Here is a 24,990-nt window from a genome sequence, read left to right as displayed (position 1 = left end):
CTGCTGGGTTCAAATCATGGAGTTGGGGTCCTGCCACCCCAGGGGGGTGGTGTGGGAGTCCTGGATGGAGTACACCATCCCCAGCTTTAGCCCAGTGCAGCCCAGTGCATGTGGAGTATGAACCAGTTGACGGAAGCTGTCACTCTGCCTCTTAAAAACACAGAAATAAATAAAATGCAGGGGGCACACCAGAATCAAATAAGTATGCACATGGCTCTGGCAAAACCCTAGAACAGCCACTGAGAAAAAAAAAAAACCCCAAAACAACACAATTTAAAAATTCTAGTGAAAACAAGGTGTTACATTGGAAAATATTCACTCAATGCAAAAGAAACCAGTGAAGGAGGAACAGAGGAACAAAAATGATAACAAACATACAGAAGTAAGAATAAAAATGAAGCTATAAATACTACTACATCAATCACATATTTAAAGTGTAAATAACAATAAACATTCTAATCGAAGGGCAGAGTGGGACAAGTATTCAGACACCTGCATGTCACAGTGGAGTATCTGGGTTCAAGTCCCACCTCTGCTTCTTCGATGTGTACTCCAGGGGAAGCTAATGATGGCTTTGGCACATGCAACCCTGCCACCCCCGTTGGAGACCCGGATGGAATTCCAGCTTTGTAGCTTTGGCCTGGCCTGGCAACAACTGTTACAAACATCTGGGAAAAGAACCAGCAGATGGAAGATTTCTATCTCTGTCTCTCTGTACGTTTCTGTCTTTCAAATAAGTAATTTTTAAAAATATTTTATTTTTATTGGAGCTGATTTGAAGCCAGGAGACAGAAGGCTGGAGCCCCCTCTAGGTCTCCCACATGGGTGCAGGGTCTCAAGGCTTTGGGCCGTCCTCCACTGCTTTCCCAGGTCACAAGCAGGGAGTTGAATGGGAAATGGAGCTGCCGGGATTAGAACCGGTGCCAATATGGGATCCTGGCATGTTCAAGGCGAAGACTTTAGCTGCCTGACTACTGCACCGGGCCCCAGATAAGTAATTTTTCAAAACATCTGGTTCAAATACAAGACACACATTTTGGATTAAAAGATACAAATAGATTAACTGCAAAAGGGTGGAAAAAGCTGTATCATGGAAACAGCAAACACAGAAAGTAAGACTGGCTATGCAAATATCAAACAAAATAGGCCTTAAGACAAAACCATATTACTAAAGAAAGATATGAAGCAAAGGTCAATCCACCAGGAAGCTACAATTACAAACATACGTGCACCCTACAAGGATTAACACACGAGGCAAAAACCGACAGAAATGGAGGGAGAAACCTACAATCTAACAACAATCAAGACTTCACGCTCTTTCATTAATGAATACAGTAACTTGAACACCACTATACAGCACCCAGTCTGAGCCTGGAGGATCACATTGGGGCTTCGGCCTCAAAAATCACAAGCAGTCATTAGAAACGATAAACAGAATTTAAAAAAAAAGATTTACTTTTTAAATTTTTTATTGGAAGGTCAGATGTACAGAGAGGAGGACAGACAGGGGAAGATCTTCCGTCCAATGATTCACTCCCCAAGTGACTGCAACGGCCAGAGCTGAGCCTTTCCAAAGCCAGGAGCCAGAAGCCTCTTCTGGGTCTCCCATACGCACGTGCAGGGTCCCAAGGCTTTGAGCCGTCCTCCACTGCTTTCCCAGGCAGCAGGCAGGGAGCTGGATGGGAAGTGGGGTCGCCGTGATTAGAACCGGCACCCATATGGGATCCTGGTGAGTGCAAGGCAAGGACTTCAACTGCTAGGCTATAGCACCAGGCCCCAGATTTTTTAAAAAACCTTTTTCATGTATTTGTTTGAAAAGCAGAGAGAGGAGGGGTACATGTGCTAGCTCTCATCTGCCAGCCTCCTCTCCAGATGTCCACAACAGCCAGGACAGGGAGAGGCGGAAGCCAGGAGCCTGGAACTCAATGCAGGCTTCCCACGTGATGGCAGGAAATTCTCGAGTCATCAGTGCTGCTTCCCAGGGTCTGCACTGGCATAAAGCAGGAGTCAGATGCCAAGCTGGGTACAATTGCAGGACACAGGCACACCAACCAGCACCTGAACTGCGATGACAACTGCCACCCCGAAGACATTTTAATACTCTGATCAGGGTGGGAGAGGCCAGTCAGTATAGGAAGGGAAAAGGTGATGTCCGCATTGGATCACAAGTAACAGTGGTGAGATAGAGACGGATATAGGGTACAGGAGGTATCCTGAGGAAAATTCCTAGGGTTTCATTATGGATTGAGCATGAAGGGTTTTAGGGGAGACAGAGACAAACAGGATGGTTCCCAGATTTCCATCCTGGACACTCAAGTGGAGTCATCAATAAGAAGGAGGCCAGATAGGGGCCCAGCGTGATAGCCTAGCGGTTAAAGTCCTCGCCTTGCACATGCCATGATTCCATATGGGTGCAGGTTCTAATCCCGGCAGCTCCACTTCCCATCCAGCTCCCTGTTTGTGGCCTGGGAGAGCAGTGGAGGACGCCCAAAGCTTTGGGACCCTGCACCTCAGAAGAAGCTCCTGGCTCCTGGCTTTGGATTGGCTCAGCTCCAGCCGTTGCGGCCGCTTGGGGAGTGAATCATCGGACGGAAGATCTTCCTCTCTGTCTCTCCTCCTCTCTGTATATCTGCCTTTCCAATAAAAATAATAAGAATAATAATAATAAATAAAACAAAAAGGAGGCCAGGTAAGCAGAGTTAGATTTTGGACATCATGGACTGGAGACATCTTCAAGACATTCAAGAGACATCAATAAAGCAACTTTCAGAGAACAAGACAAAGAAATGTCAGGCAGGCTGAGCAGATTGGTACGGCACAGGGGTGCAGGCCTAAGTGCTGGGAGGTAGTGGTGTGTCGGATGCACCCGGGGGCTGGGGACACAGGGAGAGAAGAGATGACCCTAGGAGGGACACAAACTTAGAGGCCAACCAGAGGGAAATGGGTGGAGAAAGGGAAAGGTTTGCCAAAGGTGGGAGAGATGAAGACCCAGAGGCCAGGAAGATCAAGCGAGAAGCTCAGGAGGGTGGGGCATGGCTTGCTGTAGCATGGTGGGAAACAGAGGAATGGAGGTGGAGCCTGAGCTGAGTTCTCTAAAAGCAGGGCTGAGCAGGGAGGAGGAAATGAGGTGGGGGTTCCTCTCCCTGCCTTTTTAGGAAAGTGGACGCAGGCTCAATTCTGTATGCCCCATGCCTAGTTCCCTCTTCTATAGATAGAGGAGGCCAGCAGTATGGGTGATACAACTGTACCATGTAGGGTAAGGTGTAGCCCACCTACGGTGACCAGTGAAACCAGGGTGCCGCACCCCCACCTACTCAAGCAGTAGACCTGGCAACCAGTCTTCTCCATCTATTGGCCACAGACTACCCTCCTCCAAAACTTTCTCAAAGACTCGCTGAGCGCCAATCTGTTACAGAACAGAGCTTGATCCCTCTGGGGCTCACTCAGAGGTTTGGTAACAGCGAATTCTCTGTCTCCCTGAAGGGAGACTGCCAAAGGCTGGGAAGAGGACATCCCGAATCTACACCAGAGCATAGATCCACATGCCCTAAGCTTAGCACCCTCTCCAGTAGCCCTCCACCAAGCTCACAGGCCTCTAGGACCAGTGGCTCTCCCCCTTTGATTACTGTGCTGAAGACCCTGGGTGGAGTTAGCTCTTGCCATTCTGCAGAATCCCCAGGAATTAGCACCCAGAAATCGTGGTGTTGTTCAGATAGATGCTGGACATCTGCATGCACAGATGAAGAAATGGACATTGGGTGTTGAGTATGCAGGAGACTGCAGGGTGGCTGAGTGGATGGATGGGCTGACACGTGAACGCACAGGCCAAGGGATCGGTCAAGTCTGCAGGAATGGGAAAGTAGACAAGTAGGGGAATTGCGGAGCATGTGGATATCAAGATGCAGAATGAATGAGGAGCTGGTGTTAGGCACAATGATTAAGATGCAGCTGGGGTCATGTCCACATCACAGTCCCTGGGTTTGAGCCCCCCTCTGGATTCCAGCTTCCTGCTAGTGCAGAACCTGGAGGCAGTGGTGATGGTTCAAGCAGTTAGGTCCCTACCACCCATGTGGGAGACTCAGACTGAGTCCCTGGCTCCTGGCTTCCACTTAACCAGTTCTGGCCATTGTGGTACTCTTTATCTCTCTGCTTTTCAATAAGTAAATACCTAGATCATAATTTGAAAAGTGGATGCTGGCCAGCATTGTGACATAGCAGATAAAATTGTCACTATGATGCCAGTCTCCTTTATGGGCACTGGTTCATGCCCCAGTTGCTCCACTTTTGATCCAGCTCCCTACTAATGCACCTAGGAGAGGACCAGATGATGGTCCAAGTACCTTTGTTCAGAAGAGACTCTTGGCTCCTAGGAGCGGCCTTGCGCTGGCATTTGCAGCCAGTTTCCAGCGAACAGAAGGCCTCTCTCTTTCTCTGTTTCTCCCCCTCTCTCTGGAACTCTTTTAAAATAAATAAATCTTTAAAATAACAAGAAGTAGAGGAGAGGGCAGATTTACAAATGAGCAAATGAAGGCCCATCGGATGCCTGGGTAGATAGGCAGCCAGGAGAGCATTCAGCCCCTGCTGCACTCGCAGTTCATGAGCGCTCACAGCCTGGACCAACTGAAGGGAGAAAAATTTCTTCATTCTTCGCTCCTGCCCACCTCATCCTGAACCCCCCCATCAGCCACCATCTAACCACTCTGAGGCCCAGCATCAGCCCCACCTGTGATTCCAGGACGTGGTACCAGGACACAGCACCCCCATGTGGTCTGGGTCCCAACAGCCGCACCATCTTGCCCACCATCTGCTCATGTGCTGGGTGACAGGTAGCACCTAAGTACACACTGGAAACCATTGGGTTCAGAGTCCTTCTCAGAACTTAACCCTGCACCCCACTAGTCTTCAGCAGAGGGGACACAGTTCCCCCTGCCCACCTGCAGCTGACGGCTTCCAAATGCAACCCAGATGACTCTTGCAAGGCAACCCTCTGGCCACCCTGCTGGGGGTCACCCAGTATGTTGCCATGGACACCTCTCTACCTGCCCCGTCCAAAAGGCACTGGTCATCGAAACACTATGGGTCCAAGACTTCCCCTCAACTAAGGGCCCTCTCTGGGCAGACACTACCCAGCTTTTCACAGTAGCTCCCTTTCACCTGTTTCTCCAAATGACGCCTCCTGCCCGTCACTGTTCCTCACCAGGCTGAACCCACCACAACCCAAACATCAACTGGATCTTGGCTTCACCTCTGCTTCAAATCCTCAATGTCTTCCCATTTCTCCGAGACCAGAACCCAACTGACTGATGGCTCCTGTGGTCTGCAAGGGCCGGGGCCATGACACCCTACCCTCCATCCTGACCTCATCCCCTCACCTCCTCTGCTTGCCCATCCTACCCAGCCACACTGGCTTCCCTCACAGTTCCTTCATGTGCCAAACCAAGTCTCACTTCAGGGCCTTTGCACAAGTTGTTCCTATGGCTACAAACTCTCTTAGGCCTGAACTTGCCTGAGTGGCTCCTTTTCACAGTCCAGCTCTTACAGCTTGTCACCTACTTAGGGTGACCTTGTGTGAGCCCAGTACATCAATGGGTGCCCCTCCATCCCAGTCTCAGCACCTGTCTTCTAGTTCTGTCACTGCCCACTTAATGTATTTAGCTTGCCCCTCTATATCCCCGGCACGTGCTCAGTAAACACACGCTGTCTGCTGAGTGAAGGCCAGAGTCAGAGCCAAGACACCAGCCAGACTGGATGACAGGTGGGGTCTCTGCTTCCACATCTGCAAGGTAGACTCATGTCCACGCCTACCCCGAAGGGTCACCGAGTGAATTAAAGGCACGAACATGATATGACAGGTGGGGACTTCCAGCCCTGTGTGGGAGAAATGGGCGGTACAGAAAAATGAGGAGATATCAAGACCCAGAGGTTGTTCCAGACCCAGCTCTGCCCACCAGTCTTTTTGCTCCCATAAGCCGGAGCAAAACTGTGCTATGAAAGGAAAGAGCTTACAAGGCGAATCACAAAATGTACAGTGTGGCTGGTGCAGCCATGGAAGGGTGAGGGCTGAACTTGGATGTTTAAAAAAAACCTAAAAAACTTTTTTAATAAAGCCTACAAGTCTATCTCCTTCCTTCTTTATCAACAACACGATTTATTGACCGGGGAGGCCATATTGACTAAATAAATCTTGATAATGACCACAGCAGCAATCAATACCTGCTTATTATCAGTCCAAGCCGAGAATTCCATCTTGCGGAACACGGGCCCGACAACAGGGCCCGCCACGTGGCTCCGGAATCGGGCGGGCCAGAGACGGATGGGCAGGTGGCACCCATTCTCCAGGCTGAGACAGGAATCCTTCCTTGTCATGAATAAACTTCACCGGCCCCTTGCTGCTCAGGCTCTTAGGCCTGGGTTCAGTTTCATGGGTAAGTGAGATGTCAAAAGAGGCTTAAAAAAAAAAAAAAAAGAAAATGAAGAGAAATATCCAATTACAGTGACTAGCGAGGAAAACCCCAGAGGACCAAGCATGGTGACAGCATCCCAAGAAGAGGCCCTTCACACTAGTGGCTCAAGGGGCAGGGACAAGGGTGGTCCACTCAAAGCCGCAGTACTTGCCAATGAATGCCAGGTCTGGATACAGGGCAAGTCAAGCTAGGTCAAGCACCCAGTGGTGTGCACAAGATCCATGACTGGGAGCTAGTATGATAGTATGATAGGGGAGTTTGGGGAAGTTCCCTGTTAGGACACAGCCCCTGCTGGTGGGTGCAAAAGTCAAGGCTGAGGGCAGCCCAGGCCAGACTGGGCTACAGTGCCCAGTAGCACAAGTGTACATCAGGCCTAATGGTAGGCCAGGCTGGGCCAGTCCACAGCACCCACTGGCAGGTGTGAGAACCATGACAGAGTGCAGATGAGGCAGAGTTGGGCTATAATATCTGCCAGTTCACATAAGCGCCAGGACTAGGGGCTGGCCAAGCTGGGTTATGCTTGAGCTGGGACTGGGGAGCAGGCCAACAGCAGCTAGGCTGAAACACCTGCTGCTGAATGTCGAGGCAAGGCAGGCCAGGCCAGTCTGAGTTGCAGCACCCACCAGCACACACAAGACCACAGGTCAGAGGTGAACCTGGTAAGGGGGCTTCAGGTGTTGCCCCTACAGGTGAGCGTGAGACCTGGGACTGGAGGCAGTCCAGTCTGGGCAGTGTTGCAACAACTGTTAGCCTATATGTTGGTTGGGTTTGGAGGAGGGATGGGATAGGCCAGGCCATAGCATCCACTGGCACATGCAAGAATCAAGATAAGTGCACGTTGGCTGGGCTTTGCCACAGCATCCACTGGCAAGCGCCAGGAGGATTGCAAGTCACATCAGGCTGGACAGCAGTTCTCCCTAGAAAATGTAAAATCCAGGGCTGGGAGTGGGCTTAGTAGGGAAGCTGCAGGTACCCCTCTGCTGGGCTGCAGCTCCTGCTGGTGAGAAAGCCAGGGCTGGACAAGGTAGCAGCACCTGTTGGCATACATCTAAGCTGGGTCATGGGCTGGGGTGGACTCAGCTAAGCTGTAGCACCCATGGATGTGTACAAAAGCCAGATGGGATGCAGGACAGACAAGACTAGTTTGCTGCACATACCAGCATGTGCAGGAACCGGAGTTGGGATAGGCCTGGCTGGTGGTAGTTATTAGGGGTCACCCCAACTAGGCTTAAGCTCCTGTTGGTGTGCATAAGGGTCAAGTTTGTGGCAGGTTGCACTGGCCTTAGCCACAATATCCATTGTTTTCATATGACATAGGGCCAGGGACAGAACTGACCAGGCAAGCAATCACTAGTACTTGTGTAGGCCAATGCTGGTGATGGACTGAACCAGACCCCTTACTAGCTGGTGCTTACAACAATCAGGTCTGAAGTCACCCTGGGTGAGGTTTCCTGGGGGACCCTCAACCTGGACTACTGGACTCAAAACTCCAACCACAGGGAAAATTGCTAGATCTGTGGTCCGACCTTGGGGTGCATGCATCAGGACTGGACACTAAGGTGGACTTTGTCAGCCAATAGACCTTGGAAAGATTTTTTTCAACCCTGGTACAACAAAACCAATGGTGTCTCAGAACTATCAAAACCACTCAAGTAATAACCTTGGAACATTATTCTCCACGTCGATGTTTCTAAGATGACATCAAGTGGTCATCCCCCATCCCGGGGTGCTGTACGTTTTGTGATTCGCCTTGTAAGCTCTTTCCTTTCATAGCATAGCTAACAATGGCCCTAGAAGCAGCCCCCTCTCTCCCTTCAGATACAGGAGAAAAGGAAAAAAAAATTGGAAGCATTAGTCTCACCCACCTTCCCCCATGCTTCTACCCTCCCCACCCTAATCTGTGGTCCTCATGGGTATATTTCCCTCTCAACTACATAAACAATTATAAAAAACTGAATTTTAAAAATTAAATTAAAAAGAAAAAGAGTGGCCCACAGACCTGATCCTGTGTTCAAGTCCAGGCAGTGTAGCCTTTGTGCCTCAGTCTACTCATCTGTAAGACAGGCACATTAGCAATCTTCCCAGTGTTGTTCAAATTAGAGACGGTCTCTGTATAGGCTCTGCACTCCGTTTGGAATGGAATACAGGCTCAACCTGCAAAAGCATGCCTGACCTCCTGTCCTGAGCTCCTCAGCACAGAGCTGGCCCATCTGGCTCCTGGCCCCTGGCATATAGGGCTGGCAGCCTCTGGCACCTCCTAGGGAAGGCCAGTGGGGAAGTCTTGTGCTTGTGGGGTACCAAGGCATTCAGGAGAAATTCTCTCATCCATGCAATCGTAGCAAGCTCCAACCAGCTTCACCTCCAAGCTGCCAGGAGGCACACGCAGCAAGGGAGAATCAGCAGCATGGATAACAGAAACAAAGCTGCTAACAATGGCCCTAGGTGACTGGACATGGCAGGTTCCCAACTGCATGCTTAGAGCTCTCCGTGTCTCACCATCCTCAACACGCTTCTGGGAGGCATGTGTTGTATCGAATCCCCATTTCACAGATGAGGAAACCGAACCCTGGGAGAGGGCAGTAGACAGCCCAAAACCTCACAGGTAGGAAGCGGATGTGCCGCGGGTGCCTGCTTGCGGCATCTCACAGGCTGGGCCTGAAGACGTGGGATTTCCCAGGAAGCATGCTTTCATTGCACGGAGAACATCACAAGCTACCGTGGAGGAAGCTGAGAAGCAACACTGCTGTGGTCACCGATGCGGCAGGCTTCCAGGGTGCCAGGCCCAGGCCCAAGGTCCACAGTGGGCTGGCACTCTGTACTCCCTGCAACTCTGAAATGTATTCCATAAAGGGGACTTGAAGTGGATTTGAAAGGTAAGTGCATTTTGGTGCCAAAAAGAGAAAAAAAAATCTATTACATACAGTTTCCTCATAGCATGTATTTTCCACATATTTTTTGAAGACCCTCCCATGTGTGGGGCTCCAACATCTTTTTCTGGCAACACGATAAACCTATCTTTTAATCCCACTGAAACTTTCTGGACCCAATGCCCCCTCAACTAATCTTCAAACCACAAGAAACAAAAGCTTTCTGAGGACGGACACTCATCTGGGCTCGCTGGCAGCTGCCCTCTTGGAGCCCCAAGCAGCGTCCACCATGCTCAATATTCAAACGAGCAAGTCGATTTCACTACCAGGGAGGCTACATTTTGGACAGAAAATCAAGCCAGGGAAGCAGCCCTGAACAAAAGGAAGTCAGGGCTTAAGTCCTGATCTCAGGGCCCACATCTGGCATTGTGGTTAAGATGTTACGTGGGACCCCCGCATCCCACACTGAAGAGCCTGGGGTGGAGTTCCAGCTCACTCAGGACTCCAGTAACATGCACCCTGGGAGGCAGCAGGAGATGGCTCCAGTACCTGAGTCCTAGCCTCCGCATAGGGGCCCGGGATAGAGCTCCTGGCTCCTGGCTTAAGCCCAGCCCAGCCTCAGCTATTGCTGCCATTTGAGAGGTGAATAGAGGACAGAAGATATCTCTCCGCATTCCCTTCCCCTGCCTTTCAAGTCACTAAAAATAAATAAATGCAAACTGTAAAAGCACATCAAAACCACAATCTGGTCTCTACTTGATGGTGAACAGGGTGCAGCACCTAGACCCCTTCTCCCTCGTGCTGAGCTGCTCCGGTGGTCCTAAGAAACATAGGAGGGTCATCTGGTCTGGAAACGCTCCCTGGCTGTGTCCCCCACGACAGTTGTCCCCACAGGCTGCAAGAACCAGCTCTCTGCTGCAGCCACCAAACCATTGCTAATGGTTTGCAGCCTGCCAGCAATTAATTAACGGATTTATTAATTAGGATGGGAGCCACCTCCCTGGCTGGAATTGGGGTCACCAGTTTCTAAAGCAAGACTGACAGAGCTAAAGATAAACCCTCATTCGCCAAAGGCCTGGGGCCTGGGCCTGATTCTCAAGCATGGGGTGAGGGACTTTTGAGGGCCAAGGGTGGGTGAAGCTGCTGGGGGTCCAGGAGCCCCCAGGGCTACCTCCCAAGGTACAGTGCAGGGGATCTGCCCCTCCTTGCTGTGGCATGTGTCACTCCATCATGGAACCCTGTTCTGAGCACTTACCATGTCCGTGCTCTCCCCAGGGAGGGAAGCAGACAGTAAACCAAGGAATGAAGGAATAAATACAACATACCATTAACCACAGCAGGGTCAGGAGCAGAAGGGAGGCTATTCAGGGAGAACCCCTCTGAGAGGTGAGGACTGGACGCACTGAGGCAAGTACTGAGATGTCTAGAAGAGTGAAGCAAACAACATGCAGTAAGTGCAAAGACCCTGGGATGGGAGTGTGCTTGGAGTGTCTGAGGAACAGTGAGGAGGCCAGAGTGGCTTCAACAGGGACACAGAATGGCAGGAGATGAGAGGGACAAAGACAGGGGGTATAGTGAAGGGAAGGGACATCTAATCACACAAGACCCAGAGACCAAGTAAGGAAGGCCACCAAGGAAGAGGGCTGCTTGGGGTGACAGTTCCCCAACCTCTCAGCAATGGCATGATGGGCACCCCGAGCAAGCATTTAACAGGCAACTTATGCAGAAGTCTGAACCTCATTTCACCTTTCCTATGGGAGAGCTTGCTTCTCTTGAAAGCAGAGCACGGGTTTGCAGGCAGAGACTAATCAGGGTCAACACATCCACCCTGCAGAGTTAGCCCGCAGGAGCAAGATGGTGAAGGACAGAGGGAGCGGGCAGCGGGGAGAGCCTCTAGATTGTGTGGAGCTGGCAGAGGAGTTCCAAATGCCCCAAAACCGGGTTCTGCATGGGATCCCTGCTGCATTCAGTCCCTGGCTGGGGCAGCTGAGGAGTGAGTTTTGGGGCTGAGCCTTCAGGGCCTGGCACTCTGCAAGGGAGACTAGAAAACTCATCCCCAGGTATCATCACAGCCACCTTCCAGACGAGGGCACCAAGACTCCAAGAGGGACATAACCTGCTCAAGGCCACATGGCTGGGATGGAGCAGAACTAGGATTTGTGCACAGCCACAGGACAGGAACGAGGAATGGGGGAAAGGCATTTTCTAACAGATCAACTCCCTAAGTGACACAGTGCACTAAACTAGGCAGACACATCCCCATCTGCGACTCCTGTGGTCAGAGTTCCAAAAACCCACGTGGTTTTGACATCACTGCCAGCAGTGTGCGAACAGAGTGCAGCACCAGTGCAGGAAGAGGGAGAACACCTGCTCAGTCTCTCTGAAACCACCTGCAAAGCCTGCGAGCTGCAGCCCGAGAGGCTGTAGCTGCTGCTGCTTCTTTGGCTTTCTTTACTTTTTTTTTTCTCTCTCTCCAAGGCCTTTATAGGGTTTGACCATTAACAGAGTGCTCATAAAGAGGGCCTTCAGTCAGAGTCATGCATGTGACATTCTGTTTGATCCTTCATCTGTGCCTGCAGTTCACATGTACGACAGTGAGGTGAGAGGTTGGTCAAACAGCTGCTTTTTACAAGGGTACTTTTAAAAGTCCATGGAACAGCCCAGACCAAGTCAGGTTACAGTATCTACCGGCATACATGTGGCACAGGTCTAGGGGCAGGCCAGGCTGGGACAGTTCATAGCACCCATTGGAAGACCTGAGAATCAGAACAGATGAAAGACACGCCAGGCTGAGCTACAACACCAACCAGTTCGCATTAGGGCCGGGACTGGGAGCTGGTTGGGCTGGACTGGGCTGCAGCACTTACTAGCATGAGCTGGAACTAGGAGTAGGCCAGGCTGAGCCAAGCTTTAGCACCTGTTGGTGAATGTCGAGATGAGGGCAAACCATGCCAGTCTGGGTTGCAGCTCCCACCAGCACACGTGAGACCTGGGATGGGGGATAAGCCCAGTAAAGAGGCTGCAGGTCTCCCCTGCTGGGCCACTGCTCCCACTGGTGAGCCTGAGACCTGGGACTGTGGGAAGACCAGGCTGGCCAGGACTATAAAGCCCGTTGGCCTGTATATGAGCTGGGTTAAGGGAAAGCCAGGTTAGACTAAGCAATGATAACTCTTGGTGCATGCATGAGCCAGAATAAGTGCAGGCTGGTTGGGCTTTGCCACAGCATCAGCTGGCAGGTGCTGGGACTGGGGGCAAGTCCTGTCAAGCTAAACCATAGAAACCACCTGGAAATGCAAGATCCAAGGCTAGGAGTGGGCTTAGATGGGAAATTTAAAAATGGGCATCCCTCTGATGGGCTATAGCTCCCACTGGTGAGCATGAGAACTAAGGCTGGGGGCGGGACTGGCTGGACAGGCGGTGCCACCTGCTGGCATGAGTGTGGGCTGCATAATGGGGTTGGTATAGCAGAGACAGGCTCCAATGCCTACTGATGTGTACAATAGTCAAATGGGATGAAGAACAGACAGGATCAGTCTGCTGCACATACCGGCATGTGCAGGAACCAGGGCTGAGGGTGAGCCTTGTAGGGTTATTGGGGGTCACTCCAACAAAGCTGCTGTTCCTGCTTGTGTGAGTGAAGGCCGAGAGTGTGGTGGGCAGGATTAGACTGGGCCAGAGTATCCATTGGTTTGCATATGAGATGGGGCAGGTGATTACAACCACCAATGTGTGTAAAAGCTGATGTGGGTGATGAACTGAGCTGGATCCTGCACTGGCTGGTACACACAAGAGCTAGGTTGGGGTCACTTCTAACCAAGTGAATCACTGGACTCAGAACTCCAACCACAGTGAAAATCATAGATCTGTGGTCTGATCATGGAGCGCATGAGTCAGAATTCAGTCTCCACAGTTGCTGAGGCCAATGCAGTGGACGGCACGCCTAGATGCTCATGGGGGACATGACAACCAGTTCATTGAGACCTACAGAGGACATCTAGTACCATGGAGGGCAGAACAAATTGGACAGCTCTCCTGGACAAGTATCTGGGCGAACTGAGACTCTGAGGTTACTATATCAGCAAATGGACCTTGGAAGGATTTCCTCAACCTTGGAGCAATGAAATCAACAACCCCTCAGAACTATCAAAACCACTAAAGCAGTATCCTCAAAACGTGCTCCACATTGGGTGGCCATCCCCCAATCCCAGGTATTGATGAGACTGGGCTGCTTGGAACAGGCCTCTCTCCTTCTCTCCCCACTTTCCCCAGATGTAGGAAGAAAAAAGGAGATTGGAGGCAGATGTCTCATCTACTTCTCCCATTCCTCAACCTTCCACACCTAAATCAGTGGCCCACACGGGCATACATCTATGCTATACAACCATGTAAACATCATCAAAACTAAAATGATTTTATTATTTAAAAAACCCATGGAAATACATATTGTAATATATATATTCTAAAATATATGTACATTTAAAATACAATATTATGTATATTTACAACATATATAACATATTTTATAGCATCAGCTTAAAAAAAATCTGCACTAAAAAAAAAACCCATATCTTCTAATCCTAATTTTCCATAAGCTTTCTGAAGAGGTGGTTGCTACTGCTATTCCTGTTTTACATAAGAGAAGGTCACTGCTCAGAGGTTATGTGACTTCACCAAGGCCATAGCTGGCAAGTGGCAGAGCTGTGGCTTGAACTCAGGCCACCAGGTTCCAGAGTCCAAACAAACATTCTGGTGGCGCTTGATTCTGCAGTCCACATCACACCTGGCACACACCCAGAGCCATGGTGGGTGGGTGAGTGATGCTCATAGAGACCACCGGCACTCCAGAGAGGGTCCCCTGCAGTGTCCAGCCTCTTAGCGACTTCCCCGCTCAGTAAACCCTACCTCCAGCAGGCGGCCCCAGTGACCCCTGTGGTCTCCCTGTCTATAGCTCCTACCTCCAAGCAGGCGACTGGACAAGTCAATTTGACCATAATAATGGCTGCTGGGGAGCCATCCAGCCCAAATGGCTGGAGCAGTGGCAACATGCAAAGCCTTAAGCACCACTGGCCTCCAGGCAGCTCAGGCAGACGACCAGCTCAGGCCAGGAGGGCAAAGGATTGATTTTTTTGTTTTTGTTTTTCTTTCTTTTTAATGGTAAATGCGTATCTGGGAACTGACATTTCACTGGGTCAAACTGAAGGATGGCTGAGGCTCGAGATTGGGGGGTGGGGGTGACAGGCGTGAGCAAGCTGCTAGCGGGGAGGGCAGAGACAGTAAGCGCTATGCCCTCTGAACCATATCTCTTCGTGAAACTGGTCAGGCCTTCCTGTTGTTCTGGAAATCCAATCTCTTCTGCAGATGGGTACTTGGACAGGGCCAGCCAGTAACCTTGATGGCTTCAGAAAAAGAGCTGGGGCCGTCCCTGGCACCCTGGCAGTGGGGACCTCTGCAGGGGCTGCCCCCTCTTTGGAATGCCCTTCCCAGTCTCCAGAGCTCCTGATTTGTAAGGGACTCTGAATATCTGGACTTTCTAGGTAAAATCTCTAATGTTTTTAGATACTGACAACTTATACAAAAACAGTTTCAACCTTGACAGACACATCCGGACGCATCCACGGGCAGACAGAGCTCCCGGTCTGTAACTCCTATGCTCAGGGTTCCAAAAACCCAAGTGGTGACATCACTGCCAGCGGTGTGCTAACAGAGTGCAGCACCAGCGCAGGAAGAGGGAGAACACTTGCACAGTCTCCAAAACCAACTGCATGGCCTGCGAGGTATAGCTGCTTTTGTTTCTTTGGCTTTCTCATTCCCTTCTTCTTTCTTTTTTTTTAATTTCTAAAATGTGTTTGTTTGCTTATCTGAATGGTAGAGCAATAGAAAGACAGACAAATCTTTGGGCTCAGCCCCCAAACAACTGCAACGAAGAGAGCAGGGCCAGGCAGAAGCCAGGAGCCGGAGACTCCCTCGACGTCTCCCACACATGGTGTCAGAGACCCAGTACTTGGGCCGCTGCTGCCTTCTAAGGCACGCAAGCAGCCAGCTGAATGAGAAGAGCAGTAGCCGAGACTCAAACCAATACTCTAAGGGACGGCTATTCGCTGACGGCACAAATAGCTTAACCCACTGCACTACGATGCTCGTGCCCTCCCCCACCCACGCTTTCAAAGCACTGAGAGGTAAGGAACTTACCGAGCATTAGCAGCCTGCCACACACCAAGAAGTGGTTTAACCTTCCTGAACAAACAGAAGCTGGAGGCTATCACCAGGCTCCCCTTAAAGACCAGGAAAGTGAGGTTCAGAGAGGTTAAACGATCCATCCTGGGTCACACACCTGGCAAAGGGTGGAGCCAGAAAAGACCCTCCCGGTTCTGGTTCTTTGTACTTTCCTCTTGAGGGGAGCCATCAAGAACACATCTCTGCAACTGAGTCTGGGCCCCCTGAGCGTTCACACTACCAAGTGGACACTGACTTACTCCACATTATGTGTGCCAACCGTGACAATGACCTGCAAACCAGGGTCAACAAACTATGGCCCTGAGGTCATATTCAGCTCTCAGTGTGTTTTTATAAATAAAGATTTATTAGGGTACAGCCATACTCACTCATCCTTCCACGCCCATGGCTGCCTCCCAGCTGTGACAGTGGCATGATAGCAACATGGAGGCTGGCTGGTCTACAAAGTCTGTGACTCTTCACAGAAAGAACGTGCCACAACTGGGAGGGATGGGGCCAACAGCGCCTGGCACATCCAGGGAGGCGCCACACCCAAGCGAGGGTTCCAAGGTCCAGCCCCTTGGAAACACCACTGTGTCCTTCATGATGTGGCAGCACGTGTAAGCAGCCAAGAGGGGAAGAATGAGGGAGGCGTCCTCAGCTTCCTCCGGGCGGAGTGGCCACAGCAGGCAGACTGGAACAGAAGGAGGAGCTGAGCGGCCAGTCAGGAAAACCTGGAGGGAAAGCATCCCAGGCAGGGGTGACTGCCAGTGTGCAGGCCCCGAGGTGGCCATGTGCCCCTGAGTTGGAGGGACAGAGAGAAGGCTGTGCAGCTGGGGCAGGGGAGGGAGGTTGGAGGAGCCGGAGAAATGACAGGAAAGCAGGTGAGGTGGGAAAAGCCAGTGCGGAGACACTGAGGTTTTTTCCTGTGCCAGACATAGACAGGGTCCACATCCCACAAACTTCAAGCTGGTTTTTGTTTTGTTTGTGAAGGGCTCAATAAAGCTTAAGAAACAAGCGACCTCATGGTAGGTATTTGATATACTATGGCCCTCATGCTTTTTAAAAAGTCTCCTGGGGCCCGGCGGTGTGGCCTAGCGGCTAAAGTCCTCACCTTGAACGCCCCGGGATCCCACATGGGCACCGGTTCTAATCCCGGCAGCTCCACTTCCCATCCAGCTCCCTGCTTTTGGCCTGGGAAGGCAGTTGAGGACGGCCCAATGCATTGGGACACTGCACCCACGTGGGAGACCCGGAAGAGGTTCCAGGTTCCTGGCTTTGGATAGGCGCGCACCGGTTGTTGTGGCTCACTTGGGGAGTGAATCATCGGACGGAAGATCTTCCTCTCTGTCTCTCCTCCTCTCTGTATATCTGACTTTGTAATACAAAAAAAAAAAAAAAAGTCTTCTGAAAGGCCTTTTTAAAAGGCTCACCAACCATGTGGGATCGGGGCTTGTACCAAGGTCAGCAGAAGACAACACACTGAAATGACCTACAAAGTACCTCAACAACCCTCACCTTCACCCCGAGGCAACACGTCAGCTGAGGTGATGAGCTAAGACAAAGGAGTCCTGGGCCAGGAGATGTCTCACTTCGAGTGGGAGAAGCCACAGCCCCTGGGGTACTGCCCCACCAAACACCTCCACCTCACCTAACACCTCCAACACAAGCCTTGATCATAAAGAACAGCCTCCCTAGAGAGAAAAATGCACCCTATGGTCAGACCCCCACTTTTTTTGTTTGTTAAATCAGATATACAGAAAAGAGAGACAAAGAGGAAGATCTTCCCTCCGATGATTCACTCCACAAGCAACCACAATGGCCGGAGCTGAGCCGATCTGATGCCAGGAGCCTCTTCTGGGTCTCCCACGTGTGTGCAGGGTCCCAAGGCTTTGGGCTGTCCTCAATTGCTTTCCCAGGCTACAAGCAGGGAGCTGGATGGGAAGTGGGGCTGCCAGAATTAGAACCGGCACTCATATGAGATCCTGGCACGTGCAAGGAGAGGACTTGAGCTGCTAGGCTATCGCGCCTGGCCCAGACCCCCACTCTTTTTTTTTTTTTTTAAGATTTATTTTATTTTTATTATAAAGTCAGATATACTGAGAGGAGGAGAGATAGAGAGGAAGTGGAACTGCCAGGATTAGAACCAGCGGCCATATGGGATCAAGGCGAGGACCTTAGCCACTAGGCCACGCTGCCAAGCCCAGACCCCCACTCTTAAGGCCAGGAGTCAAAGCAGGAATCGCCTGGGCACCTCTGCCAGGCTGGCCTTGGAATCAGATACCCAGAAAGCTGCTGGAAATGCAGCTCTTTCCAAAAGCAGCACAACAAACCACAGGGTCTGGGCAGCCCCGTCCACCATCAGTTGGGACCAAATTTAGCAGCAGCGAAGGTGCTCACGTTTGAGATCCATCTGCCGTGAGAAAGGTTACCGCGAAGGAATGTCAAGTTTGAAGATAGAATTCTCTTTTTAACAGGAGGGTTTTTTAAAATAAGAAAAAGAAAGAAAAGAAGGGGAGAGGGAAAAAAAAGTCAGCAGCAGCATCAGAAAAGCTGTTCCCTGGAGTCAAAACTAGCACTGCGCTCATCTGAAACAACCCCCGAGATGCCAGTTCACTTCCTTAGGCTTGTCCACAGCTTCTCAATTTTCTACAGAGAATTCAGGTTCTAATAAGAGAAATTTCAAGATTGCCAGCAGCAAAATCAGTGAAGCATAAGGTACTGCCCACTTTCCTTCCAGCCATGGGGGTGGGGGTGGTGCCCATCCACAGGAAGAATCTGGGGAGCAGGGGGGTGAGAAAGCTGGATCTGCCCAGAAAAGAGCGCTGCATCCTTTATATAAATGCTGCACACCCGCTTCCAGCTCCTGCGGCTGAGAAGGCCCTGGGGGTGAAGCACACGGAATGGGGTCACCTGCTGGCTGGACTGCAAGGCAAGGGTGGGGACAACTACTCGGTCTTATTCTACGAAGACGCTACGAGAAATCTCCACCCCACCCTCTCCCTTCCCTGTGTCCCTCTGTGACCCTCCCACAGATCACCCATCTCACAGGCTGGGCTATCTCCACACCTCAGCCACTCAAGGTACTCATTCCCGCAGCGACTCTATTACAGCAAAGTTTCCAAAGTTAGGAATCCGCCAACAAGGCTGATAGTTATTTACTGCTGTCATCCATAGAAAGAGGAATTTTGACACATTGTTAAATGATAGCACATTTAGGTAAGTCAAGCTGTCAGAGGCTCTAATGGATGTCTAAACTCTCTGTGGCTGATATGTAAAATTTATGCACTTCAGAATATCATAAGGTTATAATATTTTAATCACATCCACGCTCTTTTCTAAACTTTGAGTAGGTAAAAACATTCCATCAAGCTCCACCTCAATAGCCTATGCCAAGAGACTGAGCTTGATGGAAGTTTCTCGACACTCCCTGGAAGAGCCCAGCTGCTCCTGCTTGCCCGACAGATCCCCAACCCTAAAGCTGATGCCTCCAGCTCAGGCTCTGGCAGGTTTAGCCTCTTCCTCCGTGACGGACACCCTGTCAGCCAACCTCTCTATACCCCACCCAAACGCAGCTGTGCATTTGGGCCGAGCGCCCTCCTTCGGACCAGGTGCTCTGAACTCCCGTTAGCTTAATTAACCTTCCTCATGGTGGGGGAGAAAAAAGCCTGGAGATTGGATCCAGAGCATCCTTTTTTAAAAAAAGTGGCACAGTACAGCAGAAAAAGAAAATCATAAAGGTATGAATCCGGCTACGACGATTATACACTGAAAAGCCATAAAAATATACTGCATTAGTAATGTTCACCATAAAGCAATCTTATAACCAAGTGAAATATGCCCAACATTATCTTCGGATGGAATTTGATTTCTTCTCGTTTCCTGAGCTTCCAGCAGCAGAGGAAGAAAGGCAAGAAGGAAGAAGCCATGGCCAAGGGGCTAGAGTGGAAGACCCTGGACAGTCCCCCCATTGTCAACCCCAGTCCTGAAGGCTGCAGACTCATTGGCATCTATGAGGAGACAGCTCCTGCTGTGCTTGGGCAACGAGAGGGACCGCTTCTGTGCAGGGGAAAAACCAGACTCTTGAGGGCCCTGGCCGGTTGGCACAAGGTCACCTTTCTATCCAGGATCAGAGTGGCCCCAATGGAATGGTGCGGTCTGGGGACAGGGGGTTGCCTTTGCTGCCCCAGTCACTTGAATACTCAGCAACCAAGCTGCGAGAAACCATTCAACCTGAACAGCCTAGAACTGAAGCAGCGCACTCAGGCACAGGCAGCTCAGCTGCCCCAGGGGGCCAGTGGGCCCAAAGCTGCCACAAGTACCAGCTCAAGCCCTGGGGGAGGGCCCCTGCCTCTCCCACCTGTATCTCACAAGTTTTCCTTTCTGCTTATTTCCCCTAAAGAGGGAAGTGGGGAGGGAAACTGGAAGTATGGCACAGTCATTAGCATCATGGGTCAGAGAAAATCCCAGGGTGCACAGTCCATTTCCAACAAAAACCGCCACGGGTGCAAACGAGGAGGTGGGAAGGTGAGTGCCCACGGGCAGGGGGCAAGGGACGGGGCTGGGGACCACGGCAGCCATGTGGACCTAAGCATCTATATGCTGCCTCCACCACGTCTATGTCTGCTCTCTGCAAGCTGCAGCCTTTCAAACTCCCTCGGGGACACCCCCTCCACTTAATATCGATGTAAATGAGCTCACCCCCTTCCCTGAGAGCTTTCTAGTTTTGTGCCAGACATACTGCCATTGTCTTCATGATCGAGCCCCACCTCAGCCCCCTGCAGGGGGAGAGATCTTGGCCCCAGATCCTGGTCACCTGGACCAGCCGCTCCACCACCCCCACTTTCAGCCTCTCCGGACTCAATCTGCTTTTCCATCTCGGCGTCACGGAAGGCCCTAACAAAGGGTTCCTAGCTCCACGGGAGTCCAGCTGGAATCAGGATTTGGGTGACCTCAGCAGCTCCACAAAAGACCCTGAGCGGGAGAATGAAGAGAGTGAGGTTCCGTGGCCCCCCAGTCAGAAATCAGCCCCCCTGGGACACTACACCCAGCCCAACAGCTCCCCACAGCAGCCGGAGCTGCCTGGATGGAAAACGAGTTATCTAATGAAAATTGTGTTAACGGACATTCCCCCGCCGACTGGGAGCAAATACCAGTGCTGTAAATCTCGCCGCGGAAATTTCCTCCAGCCCAGAATAACAATAGGACCATGCACAGGGCTCTCACTGGCCCTTCTGGTTCCTCTCCTCTTGTCTGCCACGTTCTTGTCATTCCTTATGTTACAGAACATCAATCATAAATAAAGACGCTGTCCCCCAGCCATACTCCGGTCTCATTTACAAACATTAGCAGGGAATACGATTACCATTGGCCTTCGTGCCAAGCCCAATGTGGCTGCCCAACTCCCCCCTCCACACACACACACAACCCCCACTCTTAAAGAGAGGCCACTTGAGCACCATTTAAATCAGCAAGCACAGCTCACAGCCTGCCTGCCACAGCCGGCCACCAAACTGTAGCCCCAACTCGAGTGAGGACCTGGAATTGCAGGGCACTGGCAGTTATTAACTGCATGCCTGAGTGCCCCGATTTTCTCTCCAGCTCAGTGGCTTTGGGGGGAGGAGGGGAAAAAGAGTAGGGAGCTAAGAAGGAGGGGTACTGGGAAGCCGCCAAAGGAGGCAGGTGCCAGCGGCACCACTTATCAGAACAAACTTAACGAGACCCGCTGCCAGGTTTTAATATATTTTTTTAAGTGGGTCTCCTTAACCCTGGACTGATGCCCTCTCTACCCAGAGGGTGAGCAGCCCAGGCAGGATGTTCTAATCAACCCGTTATCCGCATCATTTCCCCGCCCCATTCCTGCCAGACGGGCAGCCACTTTGCCAGGGTTTGGGGTCTTGTCGAGGGGCCTCATGGGCACCCAGGAAAGATCAGAGGCTGTGCTGTGCACCATAATCCTGAGATTCCTGCCCCTGGCGCCTAAGGAGTCGGCACATAACACCCAAAATCCGGGCGGGGGACAGAGACTCCCAGAAAGACCCAGTGGAGAGAAAGGGCCGGGGGTCTGGGAGAGAGTCGCCGTCGCGAAGGAGAGGAAGAGGGAAGATGGGAGATCTTCGAGGGAAGATGGGAGAGAGGTGAGAAGCAGGGGGCGGCGGGGAGGGAACGCTGGAGCAGAACGGAGCAAGGCAATCTCCCATTTAAAAAAGTTCCCCTGGGCCCAGAGCCGCGAGTCACCTGCTTCGCGCTGCTCCCGGCTCCTCACAGCCCCGGAGGCAGAAGCGCAAACTTCCGCGCGCACGGCCGGGCACCGCCACTCGCCTGCATTCAGGCTAGGGAAGGGGTGGGAAAGGGGAAAGACAAGAAGCAAAGACGAACCCCAAGACCCCTGCCCGAAAAGGCAAGGTTTCCCGGCGCAGGTGGCCAGTCCGGCGGCGGCGGCGGCTCGGTGACAGCAGTGGCCCCCGGGTGGTGGCGTGTCCGGGTTACACAGCCAGGCGAGCGGCGGCAGAGGTGCCGGCGAGCGGCCGGGCGCGGAGCAGCCTCTTCGCCAACCCCGGCTGCCTCCTCCTCTCGCCTCCTCCTCCCTGCCCGCCAGTTCCCTCCCTCCCTCGCCCGAGCCCCAGCCGGGCGCGGACAGGCACGCGGCGCGCTCCGCGGCCTCCCCCGGCGCCGCGAAGTTGGGAGGCGCGCAAAGTGTGGCACGAGGGGGGCCCCGGGGGTCCTGCCCGCACCGCTGGCTCGGGGCCGCTGCGCCTTCCTTCCCCGCGCCTCGCCAGCCGGCTCGCTGCCCCGGCCACGGGCTCACTAGCGCTTCTCCATGGTCGCGTCGGCTAATCGATGATTGAACCGAACAAAGAGCAGCGGCGAGATCAATTCCTAATACCTATCGATGGGCAGCGGGCAGCCGAGCCCCGGTGAGCCCCGGCAGCCGCCGCCCGCCGCCCCGGGATGCCCGCCCGCCTGCCCCGGGACCTCCCCAATGCGCCTAGGGCGCGCCCGGGGGCTCCCCACGGCCGCGGGGCCGGCGCTGCCCGCACTAACCTGGAGTCGCCGTAGATCAAATCGCTTCCAATATTGAAACATCGATCCCACATTGGCGGCCATCTTGGGGGCTATTCGAGACGCACACACACAAGAGTTTGGCTTTTCTCAATGGCTGCACTCAATATCCGGGCTGGACTCCCCCAGCCCCGGGGCCGCTTCTGGCCGCCCGGGCCCTGCGCGCAGCCGCCCGGGGCCGCTCGGGCGCCCCCAGCCTCCCGCCACCGGCTGCCCCTCGGCGCCGCCGCGCCGCCGCAGCCGCCGCCGGGCCCGGGAGTCGTGCGTCCCCCCGACCCCCGGAGGGCGCGGGCGGAGCTCGCCGGGCGGGGAGCTCGGCGCCCGCCCGGGGGAGGCGGCCGGGGATGGGGTGGGAGGGGGGTGGGGGGGAGGCAGCTTCTCCGAGAGGCGCCGGCGCCGCCGCTGCCCTGCCTGCAGCCGGCTCCTGGGCCCGCGGAACACTCGCCGCATCTCCCCCCACCCCCAAGTCTGGGGTCGGTGTGCCGCGCGATTGCACTTGACTTTGGCTTTTTGCAAACTTATCAATACTGACGTAACGTGCTGATCAATGCAAAGGGAAGTTTAGGGGGGGCGCTGCAAGAGGCGGACATGCGGGGCGCCAGCCCCACCCCTCCCCCTGCACCTGCCTAATACCTGCTCACAACATTGCATACTTAAAAAGAAAAGTTAATAGTTTGCGATGCATTTTTTTCCCTTTTGCAATAGGAACACACACACGTGCCTCTGGTTTCCGCCGCTCCTCCGCCCACGATGCTTGGGATTGGGGGTCACAACCCGCACTTGGGGCTGCTCAAAGGCTCCGGGAGCGGGCGGGTGGGGGCCGCCTGGGGGCGCCACTGAGTAGTGGAAAATGTCACGTCCCGCGGTTTTCACGCCGTTAAACGCTGTTATTGGGCGGGGGGCGGGGGATAGCAGCGAGCACTCATCCTAGCTGTTGTTCAGCCTTACCGGCCGGGACGCGACCTTTAAGTCCTTTGCAAGAGGAACTCCTTATTGTCAACATTGAGAGTAATTTTAAACCGATTGCAGGGTCTCCCCACAACTTAGCCATGCAAGGTGCTTTTACTGTTATGCTTATTTTGGGAGTGGATTCTTAGACCCCTGCACTGGCCCTTTCCAGCAAAGCTGGTGTTATTTTTATGATCTGCGGAGAAACCGGGGTGGGGTGGGGGTTGGGGATTGCAGGGGGTGGTCCAGTTCAAGCGCTGTGGAGGTTTGCACTACTGTCACCGCCGCCCTGACTTTCCCGTGTAAGCTTCCTTTATTGGGACTGTCTTGTGGGAACGGGTCTTTAGCCTGGCCAGAGGGGGCTTCTGGTCTTTTGAAATTCCTCAGATCTAGAGAACAGGGAGGGGCAGATCTCCACCCCCCCCCGCCCCTCTCACAATCTGTCATCCATCGAGCCTTCCCACCAATCTTAGGCCACCTTCCCAGTCTTGCATGACCCTTGTCACACACCAACCCACTCTCTTCCCCGTACAAAAAGAAAAGGGGTATTTCCCGCCTACTTCTCAGATTAAAAGATTTGCTTTTACACAGAGCAAATGGAAATTATATTCGCTTTTTATGACCCAGCTTGGACTTCTGACATCACTCTTGGTCTGGGACAATAGATCAATACATTGGGTTATAAAAAAGATAAAGTTTAGAAGAGTTGTAAAGGAGAGAGAACCATGATGAATATTTTTGATGATTTTCCAATATTTGTGTCTCAGAGCACGTGCTCCAAGGCAATTAAAGTTTTTAATGTAATGTAAATAATTGTTCCATAAATGCTTCGGAAGAAGGTGTGATCTTTCTGAGCAATCATTCAAGCTGTTTTAAAAAAATTAATGTGATTTAAACAAGGATACAGTATTTCTGTTAACATCCCCATACATTTTCCATGAGGTTTGGGAAATCTATTAATGCAGCAGCCGAGCAACTCAAAAGATCAAAAGTACAGTGTTCACCAAGACGTAATGAATTAGGCCTGGTTAGCCATTCTGAGGGGCCTGGTTCCCTGCCAGATGAAATTGCACGAGAGGTGTGGTTTATCTCAGCTCTGGACAACATCACGCGTAAATTACAGCTCTCAGTCTGCAAAATGAACTTAGGGAAATTTCATAACTATGTAACTACAATTTTTTTTAATCGATACATTTTCTCCTGCATAGCTATAAAGTTGGTCTCTGTTTATAAAAGTTCTGTTACAATAATAATTTTTTTAAATCTGCTGACAGGAAGTGCCAACTGAAGGGGAAAAAAAAAAATCTGGTTTGAGTGAAAAACCCTTCCAAGCCACGTTTGGACAAAAGATAATTCTAAGGTTATGTCTGACTTTGCACACTACAGTGTACCCTGCCTGGTGTAATGTACTGAGAAGCACATGCCGTTCATGCAGC

The 24,990-nt window shown here is 52.1% G+C and overlaps 1 protein-coding gene across 3 annotated transcripts in view; it reads right to left on the bottom strand.

The window, feature by feature from the left end:
• CUX2 (cut like homeobox 2) overlaps positions 1-22,807 on the bottom strand; it is a 211,929-nt gene extending 189,122 nt beyond the window's left edge. For all 3 annotated transcript variants that reach the window (XM_004595299.3, XM_058656781.1, XM_058656780.1), the window contains exon 1: positions 22,589-22,807. In XM_004595299.3, the coding sequence (XP_004595356.2) occupies positions 22,589-22,651 (63 nt within the window). In that variant the 5' untranslated portion in view covers positions 22,652-22,807. The remainder of the gene's footprint in view (positions 1-22,588) is intronic.
• Positions 22,808-24,990: the final 2,183 nt, after the last annotated feature.

The sequence above is a fragment of the Ochotona princeps genome, chromosome 29 (genome assembly GCF_030435755.1).
Source record: "Ochotona princeps isolate mOchPri1 chromosome 29, mOchPri1.hap1, whole genome shotgun sequence".
NCBI lineage: Eukaryota > Metazoa > Chordata > Mammalia > Lagomorpha > Ochotonidae > Ochotona > Ochotona princeps.
This window is presented reverse-complemented; position numbering and strand designations above follow the sequence as displayed.